An 18,537-nucleotide genomic window follows, 5' to 3' on the forward strand; every position below is an offset into this window, starting at 1 on the left:
CTAGAATTATATGTTTCGGCAACAATTTAACTAAGTCACACAAAAAGAATTAAACCCAAAAATAAGACTTACATTGGATATTGGATACGGTCTGGCCGGTGCTTCGAATTCCGGTGTCGGTCGGTGAGCTTTCTATCGGTGAAGCAGATCCAACTATATCTCCCTCGCACAAATCGCCACTCGAAGCATTTAATCTCCTTTCCTTTATGAATAGTGAGGTGTTTGACGACGTTAAGTTAACATTGGTGACTGTACGCGATGACCTGTTCATTGAATACACGTGAGCTAACACATCACTGCTTACCTGGAGTCCACGTATAATGGATATTACCTGCATACCCTTATGATGAACAAGGTTCGTTCATCATAATGATGAATATGAATTTTGCGATATTGTCTTTTAGAATATAGTTATTGATTGATTGATTATTGATGACAATTATACCCCCGACTTTGTTTCATTGTTTCAAATACCTCGGCAGCCGTCACTCACACCTCTCAGCTCTCGTGGCTAAAGAGCAGCACTCAAAAATCAAAATTGCAGCGGTCGGGTGAAATTGAGGAGAGAGAAAAAGAGAGATGGGAAATCCGAAGCAAAAGTGGACGTCCGAAGAAGAAGAGGCGCTACGAGCAGGTGTCGCTAAACACGGCCCTGGTAAATGGAAATTGATCCAGAAAGATGTCGAATTTAACAAATTTCTCCATTCTCGCTCCAATATCGATCTCAAGGTTTCTTTTTAATTTTTTTTTTCTGCAAATTGCCTTTTCTTTTTCGTTGAATCTTGTTTTTGTCATATGTTTTTTTTTTTTTTTTTTTTGGGGGGGGGGGGGAGGTTTAATTTGATTTATTATTATTATATTTTTTTAAGATTTAATTTTATTATTATTTTTTAATTTTTTTTGGCTTGAATTGATGTTTTATTGTTTTGGTGTTGATTCTCTGTTGAAGCAAGCAATTTTGGTGGAATTTCGTTTTATGATTGTCAGTGGGATTAAATTAGGTTTAAATATTTGGTTATTCATTGTTTTTACTTGTAATACCTCTCATTTAATAATTGTCCATGCATTCTTTTGATCATAATATCTTTAATTACCAATAATAAATAAAAGTTATAAGTTAATTGTAAATTGAGGCAAATCTAACTAGATTTCACGTGACTATCTATCTGTTCCTTAGAGCTGCTCTGTATTGCTCTGCCCTGCCGCGCAGTGTGTGAAAGCCTAGCCCTGCTCTGTACTACTCTGTCCTGCCCTACTCTGCCTAGAAGCTCAAAAGAACATGGCCTATATAAATCATCAAACTCGGTCAAAGTAGAGTATGTGAATAGTGTAAAAGTTAGTGAAAACAGAGAAAGACCTTGTTCACCTCACCTTAAAAAAAAATAATATTAAGGAAAAATTATTATGATTTCATATGCAATAAAGTAGATTAATTGATTTACTATAATAAACTTTGATATTGCAAAATTTATAATGGTTGAAAAAGCCGTTTTTGCATCAGGCTTGGAAATGATAAGTCTGTATTCCTCAACTATGATTCTCTAAATTTGCTGGGTGTGAATCAATGTGTTTTTGTTGAAATTCGAATGTATTTTTCATTAGTGTTATCAAACAGCTTATGCCACCATAAGCTAAAATATTGGAACTAGGGTTTGTCCCTTCAAATAATAGAAAATTTTGACAAACCTTGATGTGTCTGTTAACTTTTGATTATGCAGTAGCTTCAAATTTTCATTAGTTTAGGTGATGAAGTCGCACATCAAGATTTTTAGCGTACATTTTTATGTAACCAGCTTGACTCCTTTTAATTTTCCTATATCTTGCGTAACAACTCTTTATTAGGCATTTACTACTCTAGTTAGGCATTTACACTTTGTTTGGATTGAAGGAAATGGAGGGAAAGGAAGGGGAGGGAAATGGAGGGATGGATTATTTTTCGTTTGGATAACAAATGAGGAAGGAAGGGAGTTGGAGGGGAGGCAAATGGAGGCATTGTAAGAAATTTGGAAAGAAAACTCATCATTCTTCCCCCCCCCCCCCCCCTCCTCTCCCCACCCCTTTTTTTCCTTCCCCTTCCTTTATATAAACACACTGTTAGTCCATAATTCATTTACTTGCTGCGTCGATGTATATTCTGTGTTTGATAGAATTATTCACTAGTATCAATTAGGTTTGATAAATTAATATGTTGTATTGCTGACACAGGACAAATGGAGGAACATGAGTGCTGCAGTTCAAGGCTCTAGGGACAAACTAAGGCCTCCGAAGCCAAAGCCTGTTCAAGATGCTCCTGCTGCTCCTTCTGTCCCCATGCAGGCTCCTGCTGCTCCTTCTGTCCCTGTGCAGGCTCCTACTGTTCATGCGCCTGTCGTACATGAATCACCAGCTGATCATGTCAAGGATGATTTTGGCAAGGACTTGCCTGATGCAAAAAACGGTCCCAGGTACTAGTAAATATAAAATTTTTCAAGATTGTGGGTGTTTATCGGAATATTTTTTTTCTATTATACTTGTAACCTATGTTAACAGACTCGAAAGTTTTCTTCACATACTTATGTCGACATGACATGGCACCAAAACAGTTATGAAATCTGGGTAAGATCTGGCAGATTGCACTCTAACACTATTAATTTTGATCTGGGACTATGATAACCCTAGATCTACTTATCAACACATTCGTTCACAAGGTCAAGTTGTAAAATATTAAGGGTCTTGTTTTGAACTAGCTGTTTCCTGGTCATGATTTTTTTGCTCAGATTGATATGAATATTTTCTGCTATCTGCCTATCTCTGTCCACAATGACTATTTCAAAACTGTGTAAAAAAAAAAAAAACTTGCTGGATAAGGTTTGATCAAATTCCTTTCTGCCAGCGAATATGCCTAAATTTCTCTGTCGAGAAGTCACTACCATTGTGCCACTCCTTAATATTCATGTCTATGTATAGTTTGTATTATCTGCCATGGACAACCAAACTCAGATAACAATTGCTCTCACTTTAAACTGTGGAAGCAGGGATTGGCAGGAACTTGGGTTTCTTCTCAGCTACCCTGATCACAATCATCATATTCTATAGATGACCTCTGTTAAAAAACTCTGTGAATTGTATTACCCTTTGCTTCTGCGAGGGAAAAAAAACTCCTTAGTTAGCTTGTATTCAGCCATGTTTTCTATATCAAGCTAGATGAAAAGATATCTCATCAAGAGGCTGATTGTTATCGAAATGGGCCCCTCTTTATTTCTAGAACGAGTGGATGTTCATTTTGGAAGGAATTTGCATCCGAAAACTATGAAAGAATTTCATTCTCTGTGAAGATGGTTGATTCCAAGATGATTATGAGAGGTAGGATCTTTGGCAATTAAACTAGAGATTCGGCTTGGTACCTCTAGACACCAGCAGCTTTGAGTTTTGAATGAGCAGGAGGCTGGGTATTTATGCAGTAGGAATCATCATAAATAATAGTGTTAAGACTGTTAGTTGCTGTAGTGGCTGAGTCCAGTAAGTAAAAGACCTTTCATCTGGACAATACATTGGGCCATTGTGATTCAAATATGCAAAATGGATTGTTTTATTTGGAAGGAAACAGCTGCTAGTGAATCTATTAGGTATCTGTGATGAATTGTGTACAATCTGACTCTTTTGCTCCTGTAACAGGTATAATGAAATGATCTTTGAAGCCCTTGAAGAACAAAATGGAATGGATATTGGTTCAATTTTAGCTCATATTGAGGTGTGTTCCAGCAGATTCTTTTTTTCCTTCCTATCATTCTCTTCTCTTATTTGCAGTATTGCACATTCTATGAGGTGAACCTTGCATCATGCTTTGTTTTTTTGATGATCTAATTCTGCTGCTACTCTTCCTTCTTCGAGTCAAGAATTCATATAGCACTCGCTGTTTTGATGTATTATTCGAATTCTCTTTAGTGTAGAAAATTATGCTATTATTTTCTTTGAACATGCATTATGAATGTCAAAATCATATAGAACTTAGAGTATGGCATGGAATATTTCACTTCATAATCTTGTAGAAGATACATAATAATAATAATAAAAATAAAAATATCAAGATGACATAGGCTGACATATCATATACTACCTCCATTCTTTAATGTTTATTACGTTTTCCACATTTCTGTTCCTTTTTATTCTTTACACTTTTCTTTATACCATATATTATGAATTGTTATGCTTTCACCCTCTTATCCTACACAAGGACCAACCTCTTGCCCCTTTTTTCTTGTCCCACGCATTACCTACATTAACCCTATATACTCTTAAATAGACTTGGTTTACATTAATTTATTGTGGACCACTAATATTAGAGGCTCTTTTGTTGTTTAGTAATAAAAATATAGTTCAATATGTTAAAAAAAAGGTCACTAACACACTATGTTCAAATAAAAGTTATTGTTTTACAATAAAGGTCATGAACTCATGACTCATAAGTTAATTAACATTTTAATATTGGTTAATATAAATAATCAAGGCCACATGTATGGAGCTGTGGTCCATAATAATATTATTGTGAACCAAGTCCACATAAGAATTTTCTCTTTAACACACTTTTTTTCCCTTGTCCAATTAGTAATCGTAAGAGCACTCATATTAGTGAGCAAAAAAAAAAAAAATTGCTCATTCTCTCTCTAGCCACTTTCTCTCTCTTCCCAACCAATTTGCTCATGAGTATTTTTGGTGAGGAAATTTTATCCCATTAGTGATCAAAAAATAATTGAATTGCTCATGAGCATTTTTCATTTTCCTCATTGATGTAGTATCATTTCTACCAAATTTGCTCACCATTTTTGCTCTTGAGCAAAAAATTGCTCACTGATGTGAGTGCTCTAAAGAACATTTAGGAACAAAAGTAGTATTTATGCTTCTCATTTCCACATAATTTATAATCCTAGATAATAATTTTAAAGAAGAATCCATAGTCTAAATGGGTACAAGTCTTGTAATTTTGTGATGAATATGTAGTTTGTGGTTTGGCCGGATATCCATATTAATACAAGCTGGATAGGGAGCATTTTATAACTATTCAGAAGTTATGTGCTGTGGTGTCTTTGAAATCAAGCTCTTGTGGGTTGTGGCACTTTTTACAAGCATGTACCCTGTATTATTTATCACTTCTAAATGTTTCCATTGTATACCAAGTATTACCCTTATCAATCATTGTGGATTGGTAAAAGTTATGATCAAGATAGTGAGCACTATGTAAAGCACTTTTTTATTCACTACAAAATATAAAGCAAATTACTTTTTACATAATCTAAACTATGACAAATGAAGAAGGATGGAAGTTTTTTTTTTTTTTTTTTTTTTTTTTTTTTTTTTTTTTGGGGTCTGGTTAACATCTTCAGACATTTGATAGTATACACTTGACACAAGCTCCAACATAACCAGAAAGCATTTGCTTGTAAAATTTTGTCTGCATACTGCTGTTATACATGTCATATGCTCAAATATTATCTTCAACCCATATTATGATGCTCTAAACACTTCCCCTCTTTTTAGGGCTATATTTAATAGAAGAAAAATATGAACTTCAAAAAGATTTAATGGGATTCTGTAGCAGGATTTCACACTCTTATTCTTTATATATCAATTTATAAACCTCCGTTACTAAATGATAGTTACATTTACTAGTAACATCGAACTGAAAGAGGGTAGGAGAGGAGGGAGTGTAGGGGTGTATGTATATTTTAGTTAAAAGCAGTAGAGAGTGATGTAATTGGGGTTTGTGTAATAATAAGTTTACTTAAATACTTCCTCCGTTTCTATTTAGTTGACGCGTTTGATTTAGGCACATATATTAAGGAGAGGAGAGAGAGTGAGAGAGAATGAAAAAGCAAGTGGGGGTAGCTTGTAAATGCAAGGTAAAAAATTTACCCCAAAAGGTAACGTGTCAACTTAAAAAAAACTTCCTAAAAAGGAATACGTGTCAACTAAAAAGAAACGGAGGTAGTAGGAAATAAAGCAAAAGTGTTGCCAATAAAAAGGATTGGGCATAAGTAGAAAGCGTAACCAACAAATAAGACAAAGGTATTGTATCTTTATATAGTCTCATTATTTTCTTTCCTGTGTCTACGTGGTTGGAATGGGAGTTTAGTAGTTCACATTCATTTAAAAAAAAAAAAAAATTGGTGTGGAAAGTAGTCTTATACCTTGTTCTGTACTGTTCTTGCCTCTATGGTTTCTATCATTATTTTGGGGTAATCTTCTTCCATTTTAGGTAAAATTACAAAATAGAGATCTATGGGATAATCTGTTGGGTATATTTAGAGTCTATCTTTTTGTTGGATCCTTCCTATCACACTTTCAGAGTTCACAACGTGATTGGGAGATGTTCAGAGGTCTAAGTTTCACCCATCTCGGAAGGTTGTTAATTTTGAAGATTTTTGAAGATTTTTGTATGGAAAATGCAGATTCTGGAGTATGAGAAAAAGTTTGTTGCCTAATTCTCGTGCCATGTGTTTGTGAAAGCAAAGCTATTATTTTCACCTTGCTCGTAGTTGCGTGTCTTGTTTTTGAAGATTGTATGTTTCTTTGTTACTTAGGTCTGTTGCTGTGTTGGTGTTGTACCCTGTGTTATACCTGTGCCAGAAATGGTTTTGGTCTCTCAAAGTAAGCTGTGAAACTAAAGAAACTTCAATGCATCACATCCAAGTCCACACTTTGGCCATTTCAAATACCTTGTCTTATTGTTGTTTTCTCTCTTCATAAATTTACAAAGATACTTTCTAATAAAAAAAATTAACATAGTTGCAAATAGAGGAGGCTGATTTTCAGCATCTGCAAGTATCTTATGTGAGATTTACGAGACATGATGGGTTTGGTTTTTTATTATTAGAGAGGACTGCTTGAACCTTCAGAAATCTGGCAATCTAATTGAACTTCATTGTAGCTAAATTAGTTTGACATGTTTCTCTTTAAACCCATGTTACAATTAATTTCAATGTCCATGTGGATGTACCAAATGGTTGGCACTCTGTTTTATGTGACATTTTCCTAGCTGGATAGGACTGGGAACCTAATTAGACTTTATTGTGGATTTATGGGACAATATTTTTACGATTGATCCATGTACCTTTTGAATGAACTAACTGGATAAAGTTCTGTTTTGTGTGACATCTTGATGTTAGAGGAATTCTGGTCCTCTCCTTATCTGTAGTGTTTTGTTCCTTTATTGACCAAATTTTCTCTTACTCCCCCCCCCCCAACAAAAAAAAAGTATGTCATCGTATCTTTTTAATTGGGTGGCCAAAAAGTTTTGAAGGGATATGCTTCTTGGATCCGCCAAAAGTTTTGTACTCAGATATGACATTGTTATGACCATCTAGGTTCTCTAGAAGGGTCACACCTTTGCCTAACAACTTACATTCCTAATTCTGTTTATTACTTCTGCTGTGCTTAAAGCCTTGATAGAGTTCGTCTCCACAATTCCCACTTACTTTCCACGTCTTCTTTCATCTCATTAATTAACACAATATCATCCGCAAATATCATGCACCATGTAATCAAATCTTGAATTGAACTTTTCAAATTGTCCATGACTATGGTTAAAAGAAAAGGGATGAGTGTGGTTAGATATTGTTGTGTCTACTGGCTATAATTAGATTTCTGACTAGCCAGTCTCCATCATACTGTGGGAGAGCAATATACCGCACAACATATCCATATTATTGTGAAGCCAAAAAACTTCTTGAGGTTGTAGCTAATTAAATATTTACCATAGTAATATCTGTTGGTTGAGAAGTGGAACTCTATCAAGAACCTAAATGCATTAACTTTATGGATATAGTTTTCCTTAGGATTTCATAATCTTATGTTATTATCGAAACCTTTGACATTCACTTGTGTAAATAAACTAATTTCATTTTCCTATATATAATTTGTGCAGAAAAGGAGTGATGTTCCGGTACCGCAAAATTTTAGGAAACAGTTGGGGGCAAGGTTGAGAAGACTCTGTTCTCAGGATAAACTCGAGAAGGTAAAACTTTAACTTTTAATTAGCTAATTTCTCTTCTTTGGAAAAAGAGTCAAGGTTTTATACATAATGTCTATTTTCCAGTTATTATGCACGTGTGTCATGACATAGTAAAGTCGTATCCCCTAATCAAAAGTAATTCCTAAATCCTCTAACTAATGTAGATAGGGAAGTAGGGTCGAATCCACAGAGAAATGAGTCTTTCTATTCCTGAATAATTAAAGTAATCTAAATTATAAAGTAACCAATATGTAAATTTGGATATGAAATTAAACTACGAACATTAAGAATAAAGAGAAAACAATGAATAAAAGGATGTAGGGCATAGGTTCACCAAAAAATAATATTCCAGGGTAAAACGTAATAATCAATCATCAATGCATACATTAATCAGATCATAAAGGGCTTTCGTTACGTATTACAATCACACAATTAATTTACCGGTATTAAATCTCATCTTTCGAATCTCGACTCAACCACTTATAAATTAACTTGCCTATTGAAACTAGACCTAAACATCAATTCTCATCTGTCGAATCTCGAATCAATATTGTTAAACTCATGCATAAAAGATCTGCGCAAATCTAGTCACAGAGCATTAAATCAATCAATAGGAAATTAATCTAGCATTGACAATTAACAACAATAAATTACCCCTTCATATTATTTATGGATCCCCACAAGCCCTAGAAATAAAACTACTCACACATAATTAAAACTAAACAAATCAAAGTAATAAAACAAAACATGATCAAAGGAATAAAATAAATAACTAAGATTAAGAGAAGAGAAATCGTTACCAAAATAAATCTGGAATTAAGAATAGAATTAAGAACAAAGTATAAGAGAGAGAAACTAATCTCAAAGCTAAGTAGAGAGAGAAAATCTAAGAAAAATAATTAAGAGAGAGTAAAAGAAGGTCAAAGAAGGTCCTAAACTCGTTTTACGGAGAAGTATTTATACTCCGTAAGAATCCTAAACTAAAACAAACTTAAACGACGCTAATCGTCTCCTAACAATAACATGCGCCCGATCAGGCGCGCCTTTTTCCTTCAAGTATGAATCTCGCGCCCGGCCGGGCGCGAGTTCGGGCGCTAGCCTTTGCTTCCATCGCCCGGCCGGGCGCGCCTCAGGGCGCTAGCCTCTTTGGCCGGGCGGCACTCTTAGGCCACTGTTTGGACTACGATTGGGCTCCAATTTTTCGGGCAATCTGGGTTTTCTCTTCTGGTCTTGAATACTCGGTCCAAATGCCCCGGTATCATATATACCGAGTCCTTAATCACCGGTTTGATGGCTCTAACCGGCCCTGAGCTACAGAAACTGGTCGTGCTTCTCCAATGCTCGTAATTGCTCCATAATATCTCGGGAAAATACTCCAAAAGTGCAAATCCCTACAAAGGTCAACCAAATCTACGAAAACACTAGATAACACCAATTAGTAATAAAAGTGGCTCTAAAGAGCCAAAAACACTACTAATTATGACCAAGGGATGAGAGTAAAATATTATATAAAATAGACACATCAAACTCCCCCATGCCAAACCTTTGTTTGTTTCTAAGCAAAGATCTCATCAATGAATAAATAAATATGCTTCACCCCAAAAAGTAAAATTAAAGCACAAACAATTCAGGGTAAATCAAATAAACATGCTTCAAAATTAAGCAATCAAATCCATCAAATTACCCCTCCTTCCTAACAATTGTCAAATAGAGCAAACCACAAGAGCATATAGAATTCAAGACTAGTGCTCACACACTCAACTCTCATTTATGTGGCGAGTAAAAGATGTACTCGATCGCTCTCCAACCAACCCCTTTATGTGAACAATGCCCTCCCAACTCACACTATCGTGTGTTTAAAAAGATGTACGCTCCAACCTACTAGTCGACTCGAAATATGTCAAATCATAACTTGCATTGATAAACTACACTTTCACATTCATACAACTCTATGCACAAAGGTCGGAAGGTCTTTAAAGCTTGTAATGTAAGGCTAGGGTAAAGGGTAGGAATCATTTGGGAACAAGTAAGAGAAAAGCTATGCTTAAAGGGAGCCAAATCCTAGTAAAACCCATGATCAAAATAAATAATGATCAACATCTCCTACATAACCAACTCTAACAAAAATCAAATATACTTTTATCATAATAAACAATCCCAACTCTTACAATTTCACTCATAAGATATAATAATAAAGAACTGGAGTGAATAAACAACTTTATTTTCCAAATTTGAATTTTTCATAGAAGCTCAATTTTTCTTCCCTTTTGATCAACCTCCATCGTAGAACATTTGAACATTGAACACTTTTTCTCTTTTTGCTCTTTTCCCTATTGAAGTTCACTTATTTTTCTCATTTTTTTTTTGAACTTCTCATTTTTTTTTTTTCATAACATCATGCTTTATTTTTTCCTAGAAAATATAACTTTTAAACTCATCAAAAATAAACATGATCAAGAACAAAATAACTTCTCAAAAATCCACCCAAATTGTGCAAATAATAAGCACACTACAAACTCCCTCACCTCACTCACTAATAGCTCCCCCAAGCCAAGCTTGGGACTAGTAACCAGTGGGGCAAAATAGGCTTGTAATGTGGCTAATAAACAACAAAAAGTCAATGCAACAACATGGGTAGCAAGAAGGGAACAAATGTATCTACAATCATTTGGAGGCTACCTAAAAGAATGAACGCCTTCGTCCTCCACAATATGCATAATAATAAGTCATATAAACATTACTTATAGTTGCAAACCAATACTCAAATTCATTGACATACCGGGAACTAACACACATTCCTAACCAAATCAACTAGTCAAGCACTATATTCACAAATAGTTGGGCAAAATTGACTCATGTTAAGGTTCCAAGGCAATCAAACATCAAATCATGATTAACTAATCCACAATATTTATCATCATATACCCAAGAATTAAAACAAATTTTCTCAAGTAAGGGGCACAGGGAAGCATGATTTATAATTTATTTGAACGTATTTTTGAATTTTTTTATTTTTCATTTTTTTTGTATTTTTCATATATAAGAAAGCTAATATGAGATTTGCCAAAAGAAATAACCTAGACTACAAAAATAATCAGAAACAAAAATAAAACCGTTTCCTCGGCAACGACGCCAAATTTTGACAGGGTAAAGTCGTATCCCCTAATCAAAAGTAATTCTTTTTTTTTTTTTTCCTAAATCCTCTAACTAATGTAGATAGGGAAATAGGGTCGAATCCACAGAGAAATGAGTCTTTCTATTCCTGATTAATTAAAGTAATCTAAATTATAAAGTAACCAATATGTAAATTTGGATATTAAACTAAACTACGAACATTAAGAATAAAGAGAAAACAATGAATAAAAGGATCAAAGGCATATGTTCACCAATAAATAATATTCCAGGGCAAAACATAATAATCAATCATCAATGCATACATTAATCAGATCATAAAGGGCTTTCGCTACGTATTACGATCACACAATTAATTTACCGGTATTAAATTTCATCTTTCGAATCTCGATTCAACCATTTATAAATTAACTTGCCTATTGAAACTAGACCTAAATTTCAATTCTCATATGTCGAATCTCGAATCAATAATGTTAAACTCATGCATAAAAGATCTGCGCAAATCTAGTCACATAACATTAAATCCATCAATAGGAAATTAATCTAGCATTGACAATTAACAACAATAAATTACCCCTTCATATTATTTATGGATCCCCACAAACCCTAGAAATAAAACTACTCACACATAATTAAAACTAAACAAATCAAAGTAATAAAACAAAACATGATCAAAGGAATAAAATAAATTACTAAGATTAAGAGAAGAGAAATCGTTACCAAAATAAATCTGGAATTAAGAATAGAGTTAAGAACAAAGTATAAGAGAGAGAAACTAATCTCAAAGCTAAGTAGAGAGAGAAAATCTAAGAAAAATAATTAAGAGAGAGTAAAAGAAGGTCAAAGAAGGTCCTAAACTCGTTTTACGGAGAAGTATTTATACTCCGTAAGAATCCTAAACTAAAACAAACTTAAACGACGCTAATCGTCTCCTAACAATAACACGCGCCCGATCGGGCGAGGCACCGCCCGATCGGGCACGCCTTTTTCCTCCAAGTATGAATCTCGCGCCCGGCCGGGCGCGAGTTCGGGCGCTAGCCTTTGCTTCCCTCGCGCGGCCGGGCGCGCCTCCGGGCGCCAGCCTCTTTGGCCGGGCGGCACTCTTGGGGCACTATTTGGACTACGATTGGGCTCCAATTCTTCGGGCCAATCTGGGTTTCCTCTTCAGGTCTTAAATACTCGGTCCAAATGCCCCGGTATCATATATACCGAGCCCTTAATCACCGGTTTGATGGCTCTAACCGGCCCTAGGCTACAGAAATTGGTCGTGCTTCTCCAATGCTCGTAATTGCTCCATAATATCTCGGGAAAATACTCCAAAAGTGCAAATCCCTACAAAAGTCAACAAAATCTACGAAAACACTAGAAAACACCAATTAGTAATAAAAGTGGCTCTAAAGAGCCAAAAACACTACTAATTATGACCAAGAGAAGGGGGTAAAATATTATATAAAATAAACACATCATTTCACTGCATTTCTCATTTCTGTTTATTATGCTGCTCTTAGATAAAAATTAGAAAGTTGCAGAACTTACAATGGTACAAGGCACGTGCCTCAGTTGTATTTTTAAATTCCATTTAATCTCTCTTTATCATACTTGCAAGTTGCAACCAACCACTTTAAAGAAATTAATGAGATTTGGATTGTTATGCAAGTAGATTCGTCATTCTCTTGATAAGATAAGCAGCAAGCACTCACATTCTTAATGATATTTGTGTGTGTGTGTGTGTTTTCCCCCTTATACCCATCTGTAAAATATTCCAAGAACATAACCTTCTCTGTATTTACTAATTGTGACCTATGCTGAGAAATTTGAACAGGGGTATATCCAAGTAGTTGGGATGTAGGATGTAAATATGATGATTGTTGTCTTTTTGACTAGAGTGCCTGCATAGTGCCCTGGTTGAAATCTGTATGGTTTGGGATTGCAGGTTGATAGCCACTTCAGGCTTAAAAATAATACATTGGAGACAAATGCTAGCGGTCAGAAAGGCATCTGGGCCAGACAGCATCCACCCATTGTCTATTCTAAGGCTGGTGAGTCGGTAGAAGAAGCAGCAAAGACTGCAGCCTACAAGGTTGTTGAAGCAGAATACACTTCATCAATAGCAGCTGAAGCTGTGAAGGATTTGGAGAAATTCTTAAAGTTGGCAGAAGAAACAGATTCAGTTCTGCAGATGGCAAAAGAGATCTTTGAAAGATGTAAAGCTCCATTTTTTAAGCTCTTCATTTGTTCCCTTCTCTGCTTATGCAGTCCTTCATCTTCTATTTTTTGGTTGCAGGTACTTGTGGTGAACTCCTTGTTGCATGATATGTCAGAGTGGGATTTACATATTGAACCGATATCAACAACAGTTTCTTGAGTAAATATGCAACAATAGCATGTTCCTCAGCATAAAGTTGGAACGTAGTGCATAGTTCGCAGCTTCTTGTCTCTCCAGGAGCTGCAGTGCTGCAGCATGCTCCTTAGTTGTGTTAGAGAACAAATTGCAGTTGAAATTTTCTTAGTGAGCAGCACAGATGACTGTATCATCTAAGTGTGTAAATATAAATCGTAGTTGGAAGATCATGAAAATTGCATCTCTTAGTTTTGTCCATTTTTATGTGATTTTTTTTTTTTTTTTTTCTAAATTAGCATTGTGCTACTAATCCAGTTCAAGAGTCATTTATTGTTGATTTTGTTTTATTTTTAGTGTGCACTTTTACATAAACGCTAGAATTCTAATCAAGTGTTAGGATTTCTTAGGAAATTTTACTAAATTTGTGACTTATTTTTCTCCATTACACAAGGTGAAAGGGTCAAAATGACTTATGTTTTCGCCACGAATCGACCAGGTAATTAATACACACATCCTACAAAAGATATGTGATTGTTTTTGACTGGTGGTTTTAGAGCGTATTTGATTGTTTAATCCAGCATGGGGTTAGGGAAGGATAATACAGTCAAATCTTGAGAGTGAATTCTTGATTCAGTTTCCAATAAACAATTGAGTAAAAAACAAAGGGTATAGTTAGTATGGAATTCCAAAATATGCTATTGAAAAAAAAGAATTCCAAAATATATGTATACATTAATACGAAGAGAAATTTGCAAATTACATATGCTTGGTTTAGGACAAGGCAGATAACAGCTGAGAGAGATCAATTTAGGATTACAAGACCAAAATTGGGCAATCCTCCCTCGAATGAAAATTAATAAGAAAACCACTTCTTTAAAGATAGGGAAACATAATAAGACATTTGTGAATTGTGATGAGATATTCCCAACAAAATTACACATAAATCTTACCCTTACTTTATTTGCTCTAAAGGGGTGGAGTTACTTTCTTATTTTTAGTTGAATTGGGTTGATGAAAGAGAAAAGTGGCAGGGGGCTAGTTGTAGTGATTGTGAGAGAGAAAAGTGGCGAGGGTTAGATGTAGTGATTATGAGAGTAAAGTTGTGACCTTTACAGTAAAAAATGATATAGGACAAACTTAAAGGGAAGGATAAAAATAGAAATGGAACAACTATTTAGGGACAAAAGAAGTCTATTTAGTTCAATAAATACAAAGTCATAACGTCTATGAGATGTCTCCACTTTAGGTACATTGTATTATTGAAGTACAGCCTAACATCAAAGAATGAAAAAAAAAGTATACCTTACAAATGTTACAATCATACATAGAAAGCATTAGTGTATTTTGTGAAATAGTACTACTTTTCTATGGATGCTTGAGTAAAAAAATCTATATGGTATATATGTTACTCTGCAAATATATCACATAACAACATAATGAGCATAACAATACCAAAACAGAAAGATTATAAAGTAATCATTTGTTGATTATTCTCAAATGCTTTGTTACTTCTATGTTTACGTGTCTATGAAAAATGCTCGAGAGTGGATGTGATGGAGCTTACCATCCTTCCTAGATGTACTGATTTTGTTGTTACAAGCGATGATACAACAGTGGCACAACACGCCCAAGCATGAAAATATAAATGGAGTGAAGGTAGATTGGATTACAATCTTCAGACTGACTGATAAGTAGTATAAAAATAAGCTGTTTAATACAGTTAATCAAAGTCTGAATTAGTTTTTCCCCTTCTGAAGTTATTAGGCAATTGGCCTATATCAAGCAACCTCAGACAAGTTGTACTTCTAGATGTTCAGAACAGAATTTGAATAGCTGTGTTACAAAAAATCAGTTGATGATTAAAACAAAGTGATATAACTCTTCTGAAGTTATTAGGCAATTGGCCTATATCAAGCAACCTCAGACAAGTTGTACTTCTAGATGTTCAGAACAGAATTTGAATAGCTGTGTTACAAAAAATCAGTTGATGATTAAAACAAAGTGATATAACTCTGATGACGCGCAATCAAATTGCTATGAATTGGGGATGTAAGGCAGAGCTAGCAGCAACATTATCCCATTCCAAGTTCTCCCACCAGTCCTTGCTGCAGTACACTATCGGAAAATCTGACGAGTTATATGCTGCAGATGGTAGCTTTTTAAGCTGTGGACACTCAATCAGAGCAATTGTGTTTAGCACAGGAAAGGAAAGTGCTACTTTGGAAATACTCTTCAATTTAGGGAGTCCTCGGAAAGATATAGTCTTAAGACTAAGGAATGGTAGCTCTAATGATCCTCCTGTAACGTCGTTTTCTCCTATTATTTCTTCTATTTCTTCACAGTAGAATACATAGAGTTTCTCAAGCCTTGGGAGTTGAAGGATCCAGGAAACATTCTTCAACTTGGGGCAATACCAAATATTAATGTAGCGAAGATTTTTGTGACATTTTGGAGATGCAGAGTTCCTCCAGATGGTAGTCAAGTTGGGAAGAGCATGTAAAGTTAAAACTTCCAGGCTTGGAAGCCAATCTTTCCCAGCTTCCGAGCCCAAGTCTATTTCTTTCAAAGTGCAACAGTCATAGATGTTTAGCCGTCTTAATCTCTCTCCGCCACCATAGACAGTTGCTACCATCAGATAGATCAATCCTTCACATCCTTTAATAAAAAAGTACTGAATACAGTCTAATATATTGTAGAAACTAGAAAGCTTTGTCAAGGCAGAGAGTTCTGTCATGGTAATACCGAGAGCAGTTAGGTTCAAATGTTGCAGGTCTTCAAATTTTATCTGCCCTTCACCCTCATCGTGTGACATATCCCATTCTCCATAACTGTAATACAAATTTAGGACCCTCAGATTCTTAAGTTGTAAAATTGCCTTTCTCGGAATCTTTCTTAGTGAATCAGTTCGCTGCAAATCCAAGTGCCTCAACTTTGATAAACGGCCTATGTTTTCTGGGAGTGCAGTTATCTTAGTCCTTGACAGATCAAGATATCGTAACTCAACCAATTGACCAATACTTGCTGGAACTTCTTTGATACTAGTTACTGATAAGTCCAGCACCTTAAGGACCGGCATATAATGGAAAAATTCATTAGAGATTTTGCTTAAACTACGATTCCAATGTAGCAACAAAGATGATAAGTTAAGGCAAGCAGGCCCTGCTGATAGGATAATTATCTCATTACCCAACAACGAAATCTTCTCAGCAACTTTCCACTTGTTAACATCTGGCAATTCCGATAGTCCACTGCAACCTTGCACCACAACCTTCTCCTTGTTCTTTCCTTCATTTGATGCTATCCATACAGCAAAGCTTCGGACAATGTCATGCATTTTAACCTGGGTGTCATCTTCACCGCATTCTAGCAAACACGCAACCTTCAAAGAACCAATGACAGCATGCCCCTTGTTATGGAGACTATCTTCATTTGAGCCATCTAAATATCCTTCTCCAATCCAATAATCTATGAGTTGTTCTTTCTCAAGAGGATAGTCACCAGGAAATAAAGCACAATACAAAAAGCACATCTTCAAAGTATCATCTTGCAAATTTTCATAACTAAACTTCAGTATGGTAAAAACATCTTGCATACCTCGCAATTCTGATGGGGCATTGTCCAGTGCTTCGATTGCATACTTCCATTCCTCCTCCGTCTTCCTGTTGGCCATGGCCCTTCCTATAGTGATAAGAGCAAGTGGCAGACCCCCGCATCTCTTGACAATGGCTTCAGCATAAGGCTTTAAATCAGAGTTGTTGATTATATCTGTCTGATTCGCTTTCTCACAAAAGAGGCACCACGAATGCTCCTCGTTCAAGAAGTCAACCTTCAGCTTTGTATTTGCATCCATATCACTGCAAACATCCATAGAGCGAGTTGTGAATACCACTTTGCATCTGTTTGTCTTGTCAGGCAAAGGTATCCCTATATTTTCAAGATCAAGTCTTTGCCACAAATCATCAAGCAGGAGCAAGAACTTAATCCTCCTCATGAAGTTGTATATCCTTGAAGTTAGCTGCTCTTGACATTCTGCTGCATCAAAAGACAAGCCCAACCTTGAGATAAGAGCGCGTTGTATCCTTTCCAGGCTAAAATCCTGGGAGATTGTAACCCAAATCACCGCCTCAAATTCATCAGTCCTTGATATATACTCATTGTTGATCTCTTTCAAGAGTGTTGTCTTCCCAACTCCTCCTATTCCGTAAATTCCAATCATTCCAGCTTCATCATCTGCAATGATTTGGACTGCCATCTCCAGAGCTGAATTCAAGCCAACAGTTGGCACACACGGTACAGGGTCAATCTGCGACGAGCCTTGAACAAGGACATCCAGAGTTGTTTTTTTAGTGATCAGCTCACTAATTTCTGCTTCCTTCTGCAAGAATTTTTTGCTGAGTCTGTATCTTGATCTGCAACTTGGCTGTCTACAGCATATTAACTGCTTTATAGGTTGTGCAAGAATCAAATTTGCCTCAGCTTCCGCCTTTTCTACTCTTTCCAGCCATCCTTTGATCTGTTTAGTGCTCATCAATCCCTGGAACTCGGCTCGTTCAATCTCCCTCTTCAAGTCATCCCTTGTATCCTTCAGCTCTTCAAGTTTTTCCACCATTCCCTGGATTCTCTGATGGAAATTCTTATAATGATTTACCCTTTTAGCTATTGACATATATACACTGTCAGTAAAGCTAACCAAAGGGGTCAGGAGACTTTCCATTTCTAGACTTTATTATCAGGAATCACAAATAGAAATGAAGAGTAATTCTATCAGTCAATCTTCTATTCCTATTGAATAGTTAATCTCATGCCTACTCTACTTAGGAAAGTAATATCATGATATTTGTGAAATAGTTTCTACAATTATTGATGATATCAGTGTTCCTAACATTGACTTTGACTTGGTGTCTTGATGTTATAATGCTCTCAACCTCTACTCATTAATAGTCACTGTTAACTTACTTAGCTATCGAGCTTGGAAGGCGCTTGGAAAGCACGTAGAAGGCTCTAAGCCTCTAAGAAACATACAGTATCCAACATCGGGTCACATCTTATCTCTTAAACAGCCTATAAAAGCTGACTT

The 18,537-nt window shown here is 35.7% G+C and overlaps 2 protein-coding genes across 2 annotated transcripts; one reads left to right on the plus strand and one right to left on the minus strand.

Moving 5' to 3' along the window:
* The first annotated feature begins 491 nt into the window (after window positions 1-491).
* LOC110712943 (telomere repeat-binding factor 4-like) lies at window positions 492-13,881 on the plus strand. The gene is made up of 6 exons (XM_021891408.1): window positions 492-729; window positions 2,206-2,444; window positions 3,655-3,730; window positions 7,901-7,990; window positions 13,053-13,323; window positions 13,404-13,881. The coding sequence occupies exons 1-6, from the start codon at window positions 580-582 to the stop codon at window positions 13,430-13,432; spliced, it is 855 nt and encodes a 284-aa protein (XP_021747100.1). The 5' UTR covers window positions 492-579; the 3' UTR covers window positions 13,433-13,881.
* Window positions 13,882-15,155: 1,274 nt separating this feature from the next.
* On the minus strand, window positions 15,156-18,348 carry LOC110712942 (disease resistance protein RPS2-like). Its single transcript, XM_021891407.1, has 2 exons — window positions 15,418-18,348; window positions 15,156-15,285 (listed from the first exon to the last, which is right to left on the minus strand). Exon 1 carries the CDS (start codon window positions 18,172-18,174, stop codon window positions 15,487-15,489), a length of 2,688 nt encoding a protein of 895 aa, XP_021747099.1. The 5' UTR covers window positions 18,175-18,348; the 3' UTR covers window positions 15,156-15,285; window positions 15,418-15,486.
* Between the last annotated feature and the right edge of the window lie 189 nt (window positions 18,349-18,537).

The sequence above is a fragment of the Chenopodium quinoa genome, unplaced genomic scaffold (assembly GCF_001683475.1).
Source record: "Chenopodium quinoa cultivar QQ74 unplaced genomic scaffold, ASM168347v1, whole genome shotgun sequence".
In the NCBI taxonomy this organism is placed as follows: domain Eukaryota; kingdom Viridiplantae; phylum Streptophyta; class Magnoliopsida; order Caryophyllales; family Amaranthaceae; genus Chenopodium; species Chenopodium quinoa.